The 7885-nt window shown below is 45.0% G+C and overlaps 1 protein-coding gene across 1 annotated transcript in view; it reads right to left on the bottom strand.

The window, feature by feature from the left end:
* LOC123765287 (uncharacterized) overlaps window positions 1–5104 on the bottom strand; it is a 93830-nt gene extending 88726 nt beyond the window's left edge. Inside the window, exon 1 of the mRNA XM_069335367.1 lies at window positions 5012–5104. Coding sequence (XP_069191468.1) covers window positions 5012–5104 — 93 coding nt within the window. The remainder of the gene's footprint in view (window positions 1–5011) is intronic.
* Window positions 5105–7885: the final 2781 nt, after the last annotated feature.

Genomic DNA, 7885 nt, shown 5'->3' with positions numbered 1-7885 from the left:
TGTGTGTGTGTGTGTGTGTGTGTGTGTGTGTGTGTATGTGTGTATGTGTGTGTGTGTGTGTGTGTGTGTGTGTGTGTGTGTGTGTATTCACCTAGTTGTGTTTGCGGGGGTTGAGCTTTGCTCTTTCGGCCCGCCTCTCAACTGTCAATCAACTGTTTACTAACTACTTTTTTTTATTACTTTTTTTTCCTCCACACCACACAGGAAGCAGCCCGTGACAGCTGACTAACTCCAAGGTACCTATTTGCTGCTAGGTAACAGGGGCATTCAGGGTGAAAGAAACTTTGCCCATTTGTTTCTGCCTGGTGCGGGAATCGAACCCGCGCCATAGAATTACGAGTCCTGCGCGCTATCCACCAGGCTACCAGTGTGTGTGTGTGTGTGTGTGTGTGTGTGTGTGTGTGTGTGTACTCACCTAGATGTGCTTGCGGGAGTTGAGCTTTGGCTCTTTGGTCCCCCCTCTCAACTGTCAATCAACTGGTGTACAGATTTCTGAGCCTAGTGGTCTCTATAATTTAATTAATCAATTATCTATTCTCAATTAATTGGGCTCTATTAATTCAATTAGTTAATTCAATTAATCCTGTGAGGCATGACTTGCTATCCCTGAAACCATGTTGGTGTTGTGTACCAAAGTTCCTTCGCTCCAGATGTTCCCGCCAGCTTTTTTCGCACAATCTTCTCCATTAACTTGCATGGTATGCAAGTTAGGGACACTGGCCTGTAGTTCAGTGCCTCCTGCCTATCACCCTTCTCGTATATCGGGACTACATTGGCCATCCTCCAAATTCTTGTCAGTTCCCCTGTTACCAGTGATTTGTTATACTCCATGGAGAGTGGCAGGCACAATATTTGTGCTCCTTTTTTTAGTATCCATGGTGAGATTCCATCCGGGCCTATAGCCTTTGTCACATCCAACTCTAGCAAAAGCTTCCTTACATCCTCACTGATAATTCCAATCTCCTCTAATGATGCCTGGTTAATTATTCTCTCTCTTATCTCTGGAACGTCTGATTGCTCTAATGCGAAAACCTCCTGGAATTCTTATTCAGTTCCTCACACACTTCCTTGTCATTTATAGTGACTCTGTCTGCCCCTATCCTAAGTTTCATTACCTGTTCCTTCACTGTTGATTTTCTCCTGATGTGGCTGTGCAGCAATTTAGGTTGAGTTTTTGCCTTGCTTGCTATGTCATTTTCGTATTGCCCTTCTGCCTCTCTTCTCACCTTGACGTATTCCTTCCTGGCTCTCTGGTAACCTTCTCTGCTCTCAAGTGTCCTGTTATTTCTATAGTTTCTCCACGCCTTTGCACTTTGTTGCTCAGCTAGCTTACATCTCTGATTAAACCATGGGTTTCTCATCTGCATTTCGTTTTTTTTTCCTTTTGGACCGGGACAAGCTTGTCTGCTGCCTCCTTATACTTGTGAGCGATGTAGTCCTTCATGTCTTGGGCTGTCTTTCCCAAAAAAATCTATTTGTGTCAGCAGAATCGAGCTATTAGTTCTTGGACCTCGCCTTTCTAACCAATCTATTTTTGTTCTATTATATCTCCTACATATATTTGTAACACACACAAACACACATGCCAGGAAGCAGCCCGTAGCAGCTGTCTGACTCCCAGGTACCTATTTACTGCTAGATAAACAAGGGCAGCAGGATGAAAGAAACTTTACCTATTTGTTTCTGCCTCTGCCGGGGATCGAGCTCGGGCCCTTAGGTCTACGATCCTAGAGCGCTGTCCACTCAGCCGCGAGGCCCCTGAAGTGTGTGTGTGTGTGTGTGTGTACTCACCCATTTATACTTACGTATTTGTGCCTGCAGGATCGAGCATTGACTCTTGGAACCCGCTTTCGAGCCATCGGTTGTTTACAGCAATGACTCTTGTCCCATTTCCCTATCATATCTAGTTTTAAAATTATGAATAGAGTTTGCCTCCACAACCTGCTCCTTAAGAGCATTCCATTTTTCCACTACTCTCACGCTAAAAGAAAACTTCCTAACATCTCTGTGACTCATCTGAGTTTCCAGTTTCCACCCATGTCCCCTCGTTCTGTTATTATTACGTGTGAACATTTCATCTATTTCTACTTTGTCAATTCCCCTGAGTATTTCATACGTGGCGTATATTTTATACGGCTCAGTTCCTTTAGGCGCTCTTCATATCCCATCACTCGTAATTCTAGGACGAGCCTCGTCGCAAACTTCAGAACCTTTTCCAGTTTCCTTATGTGTTTCTTCAGGTGGGGACTCCATGATGGTGTGACAGACTCTAAGACTGGTCTCACGTAGGCAGTGTAAAGCGCCCTAAAGGCCTCCTCACTTAGGTTTCTGAATGATGTTCTAACTTTTGCCAGTTTACAGTACGCTGCTGTCGTTATCCTATTTATGTGTGTGTGTGTGTGTGTGTGTGTGTGTGTGTGTGTGTGTGTGTGTGTGTGTGTGTGTGTGTGTGTGTGTGTGTGTGTGTGTGTGTGTACGTGTGATGTGCGTGCGTGCGTGTGTGTCCCATCCCACAACATAACCGTCCGACCCCTCTTTATGAATCCCATCTATCCCTCTGCAGTCTGCGAACGACATCTCGAATCCCAGACACTTCCCAATCCGCTCATCCCCGACCTCCCCCCCCCTCCCACCCCCACCCTTCTTCGGTGCTGCATGATGCACGACGACGATGGCTTGGCCGTGGAAGAGGAGCAACAGGCGATAACGAAGTACCATGCAGCGAGCGTTACACACAACAGCTGCTGCAAGATACAGGAAGCTGCACACAGACCTCGCGAGACAGTAACCAGTCACCAGACATAGAGAGACATGAGGGGCCCCCAGAGATAAATGAGTGAGACGAAGCCCCTCACATAATTCATGAGGGAGGGTTGAGGAATCACGAGGAAGAGGAGGACGCTGATGGCAATATTGTGTTAACCAGGATTGAGCGTTACCATAATACCAAGTACCTTGTCGTGTAGCTGCCAGGGGAGGCGAAGACCCTGATCGCCCCGATACCAAAAGGTAGAAGTCGAGGGAAGAGTTTGGTACGTCGACCCGCCAGCTTACAGCGTGGATATACCAATCTGGTTATACCAACGAGCAAAGCACTGTAACCTTTCTCGTGCCAATATGCATAATACAGCTGTATCAACTGAATTAGGAATGTCTTAGAGACCATACATAGGGTTAATATATCGCATAGAGAGAGACACACAGACACACCGGCTTGGAATTGACACCTTGTAAAATATAAAACTTCAATTGAAAAATTGTGTGTGTGTGTGTGTGTGTGTGTGTGTGTGTGTGTGTGTGTGTGTGTGTGTGTGTGTGTGTGTACTCACCTAATTGTGCTTGCGGGGGTCGAGCTCCGGCTCTTTGGTCCCGCCTCTCAACTGTCAATCAACTGATGTACAGGTTCCTGAGCCTACTAGGCTCTATCATATCTACATTTGAAACTGTGTATGGAGTCAGCCTCCACCACATCACTGCCTAATGCATTCCATCTGTTAACTACTCTGACACTGAAAAAGTTCTTTCTAACGTCCCTGTGGCTCATTTGGGTGTTCAGTTTCCACCTGTGTCTCCTTGTTCGCGGACCATTAGTGTTAAACAGTTTATCTTTATCTACCCTGTCAATTACTCTGAGAATTAGGTGGTGATCATGTCTTCCCTTACTCTTCTGTCTTCTAGTGTCGTGAGGTGCATTTCTCGCAGACTTTCTTCGTAACTCATGCCTCTTAGTTCTGGGATTAGCCTAGTGGCATATATCTGAACTTTTTCAAGCTTCGTCTTGTGCTTGACAAGGTACGGGCTTCTTGCTTGGGCCACATACTCCAGGATTGGTCTTACATATGGTATACAAGGTTCTGAATGATTCCTTACACAGGTTCCTGAAGGCAGGTCTGATGTTAGCCAGCCTCGCATACGCCGCAGATGTTATTCTTTTGAGGTGGGCTTCAGGAGACAGGTTTGGTGTGATATCAACTCCTGTCCGTTTCATGAACTTCATCTCCCATTCTGTACCCCTGTGTCTGGCCTCCTGTTTCCACTGCCTAGTTTCATTACCTTACATTTACTCTGGTTGAACTTTAGTAGCCATTTGTCGGACCATTCATGCAGTCTGACTAGGTCATCTTGTAGTCTCATACTGTCTTCCTCCGTCTTAATCCTCCTCATAATTTTTGCATCGTCAGCAAACAATGAGAGGAATGATTCTATACCATCTGGAAGATCATTTACATATATAAGAAACAGTATGGGTCCAAGGACTGAACCCTGCGGGACCCCGCTAGTGACGTCTCGCCAACCTGAGACCTCACCCCGCACAGTGACTCGCTGCCTTCTATTACTTAGGTACTCCCTTATCCAATGGAGTACCTTCCCTTTCCCTCCTGCCTGCATCTCCAGCTTTCTGGCAATCCAAAAATATGCAGTCTGCCCACCCCTCTCTTTCTTGTCTGATTCTTGTTGCCTGATCATAGAATTCAATTAATCTTGTGTGGATTAATTAACTTGCCATCCCTGAAACCATAGTGGTGTTGTAACACAAAGTTCTTTCGCTCCAGACTTGCTTTTTTCGCATAATTTTCTCCATTAGCTTGCATGGTATGCAAGGTAGGGACATTGGCGTGTAGGTCAGTGCCTCCTGTCTATCCCCCTTCTTGTATATCGGGACTACGTTTGCCGTCTTCCAAATTTCTGGCAGTTCACCTGTTACCAGTGATTTGTTATACACCATGAAGAGTGGCAGGCACAATGCTCCTGCTCCTTCCTTTAGTATCCATGGTGAGATTCCATCCGGCCCTATAGCCTTTCTGACATCCAACTCTAGCAAAAGCTTCCTTACATTTCCACTGGTAGTCTCAAATTCCTCTAGTGGTGCCTGGTTACTTATTCCTTCTCTTATCTCTGGAACTTCTCCTTGCTCTAATGTGAAGACTTCCTGGTATTTCTTATTGAGTTCCTCACACACTTTTTTGTCGTTTGTAGTGAAACTGTCTGCCCCTATTCACAGTTTCATTACCTGTTCCTTCACTGTTGTCTTTCTCCTGATGTGGCTGTGCAGGAATTTTGGTTGGGTCTTAGCCTTGCTTGCTATGTCGTTTTTATATTGCATTTCGGCCTCTCTTCTCACCCTGACGTATTCATTCCTGGCTCTCTGGTAACCTTCTCTGCTCTCAAGTGTCCTATTATTTCTATCGTTTCTCCATGCTCTTTTACTTGTTGCTTAGCTAGCTTACATCTCTGATTAAACCATGGGTTTCTCATCTGCATTTAATTTTTCACCTTTTGGGCTGGGATAAAATTTTCTGCTACCTCATTGCAATTCTGCGTGACGTATTCCATCATGTCTTGGGGCCGTCTTTTCCTTTAGCTCTGATTCCCAAGTTATATCCGTTAGGAATTTTCTTATCTCCTCGTAATTTCCCTTACGGATTGCCGGCCTTTTACTTTCAGTTCCCTTTGTCGAGTACTTTAGCCCTTCTTCGACCAGATACTCAAACGTCAGTACACTGTGATCGCTCATTCCTACTGAAGTTTCGAGGTCAGTTTCCCTTATGTCGGAGTCATTCAAAGTGAAGACTAGGTCGAGTCTTGCTGGTTCATAGTTTCCCCTCATCCTGAGGGGTTCCCTGACATGTTGGCTTAGAAAGTTTCTTGTCGCCACCTCAGCTATTTTGGCTCTCCATGTATCCTCTCCTCCGTGCGGTTCTTTGTTCTCCCAGTCTATCCTTCCGTGATTGAAGTCCCTCATGATGAGCAGATGGGATCAATTTCTACGGGCAGCAGAGGCTGCCCTCTCAATTATGTTATTAACTGCCATGTTGTTTCTGTCATACTCTTGCCTGGGTCTTCTGTTATTTGGTGGAGGGTTATATATCACTGCTACTACTACTCTTGGTCCTCCCATCGTCATGGTGCCTGTTATGTAGTCTCTAAACCCTTCACAGCCTTGGATAACCATCTCCTTGAAACGCCATTCCTTTCTCATGAGTAGGGTCACTCTGCCTCCTCCCCTACCCTCTCTCTCTTCCCTTATTACAGTGTAATCCTGGGGGAATACCGCATTTGTTATGAATATTCCTTAGAGTTTTGTTTCCGTGATTCCAATTACATCTGGGTTTACTTCTTGTGCTCTTTCCCGAAATTCACTCGTCTTGCTTGTAATCCTATCTATGTTCGTGTACATCACCTTGAAGTTGACTCTTTTCTGTCCATCCACAGTTTGTGTTGATTCCACTAGAGTAGGTAAACATGGAGGGTTTGCGTTGGGGAGGGGGAAGGGGGGTCCTGGGTCGTGAGGGGAGCTGAGAGTGAGGGGGGACTTGGGTTGTGGGGGGGTGCACACACACACACATACTTGTGTGTGTGTGTTTACTAGTTGTGTTTTTTACGGGGGTTGAGCTTTGCTCTTTCGGCCCGCCTCTCAACTGTCAATCAACTGTTTACTAACTACTTTTTGTTTTTTTTTTTTTCTCCACACCACACACACACACACACCCCAGGAAGCAGCCCGTGACAGCTGACTAACTCCCAGGTACATATTTACTGCTAGGTAACAGGGGCATTCAGGGTGAAAGAAACTTTCACCCTGAACGAAAGAAAAAAACCCGCGCCACAGAATTACGAATCCTGCGCGCTATCCACCAGGCTACGAGGCCCCTGTGTGTGTGTGTGTGTGTGTGTGTGTGTGTGTGTGTGTGTGTGTCTGTGTGTGTGTGTGTGTGTGTGTGTGTGTGTGTGTGTGTGTGTGTGTGTGTGTGTGTGTGTGTGTGTCTGTGTCTGTGTGTTCAAGGAAGTCCAAGAACCTTCAGAACATAATGTGTTTCTCACAGTCGCTTGGCAGCAATCACTGAAACTTTTTGTGATGCCCGAGGTTACTGGCACTTGGAGTATCTACCGTTGCCTTACACTACCTACCCATCCCATCCTTTCTCGACCTATGGACGGGGTAGAAAACCAGGCAAGATGACACATGTCCATCTTCAACCCGTCCTGACAAGATCGGTCAGACCTCCATGCAGAGCCTCAAGAACACAATAGATGTTGGCGACCTTGCTGCTATATCCGTTCTTCAGGTTGCCTTCCTGCTCCACCCTTGTGGATAACCAGAAGACGGCAATTGTAACACGAGACGCTCAGTCAGCAGCTACTTCGCCCTCACTTGTGCAATTTTCGAGAACATCTCTCCATGAGAACTCACTAAGTGAAAGCCAGAACACCAGAACAAGAACTCTCATTAATAATGAACATACCAGAACAAAAAATCAAAACAGATAAATTTCAGTACGAACTGACATAGGAAATTAACTGTTAGCTTTCAGAATTCACAACTTTCTATTTCAGTACAAGTGTTTGTTAAAAATGTTAATGTTAATATGGAGAAACAGACGGAGCTACAGTGCCAACACTTGTCTTTTATGGTCACTGGTTCGAGACTCGCAGTTGGCAAGTTGTGCATTAAGCTCGTGGTTCCAATTGGTGGAACAATTTCGAGGGTTAGCAATTAGCAAATTCATTCCGATTCGGTGATTGGTGGCAAACCGTCGAGTTTCTGAATTGCAGATTAATTGCAAATTTGTTGGGAAGTGGATTAGTTCAGAGTTAATCAGTCAACTATGATTTGTTTTCGTGCTTGGAATTGAAGAATAGATGAAAGAATTTGCTAATTAGTTACGATCATTTATAATATTCTTGTTTTGCGTTCATTCAAGAGAATTATCATTGTTGAAGATTTTGTTACAATGGGTTTTGCGTTTAAAACGGAAATTACACTAAAGTATATTACAGGAATTATTATTATTATTATTATTTTTATTCGAATGCACAAAGAAATCATATTAACTGGGAGAACCCAGTGTGCAGGTTCGAATCCTTCTCATGGCCCCAACTTATT

This window comes from Procambarus clarkii, chromosome 33 (genome assembly GCF_040958095.1).
Source record: "Procambarus clarkii isolate CNS0578487 chromosome 33, FALCON_Pclarkii_2.0, whole genome shotgun sequence".
Classification (NCBI taxonomy): Eukaryota; Metazoa; Arthropoda; class Malacostraca; order Decapoda; family Cambaridae; genus Procambarus; species Procambarus clarkii.
This window is presented reverse-complemented; position numbering and strand designations above follow the sequence as displayed.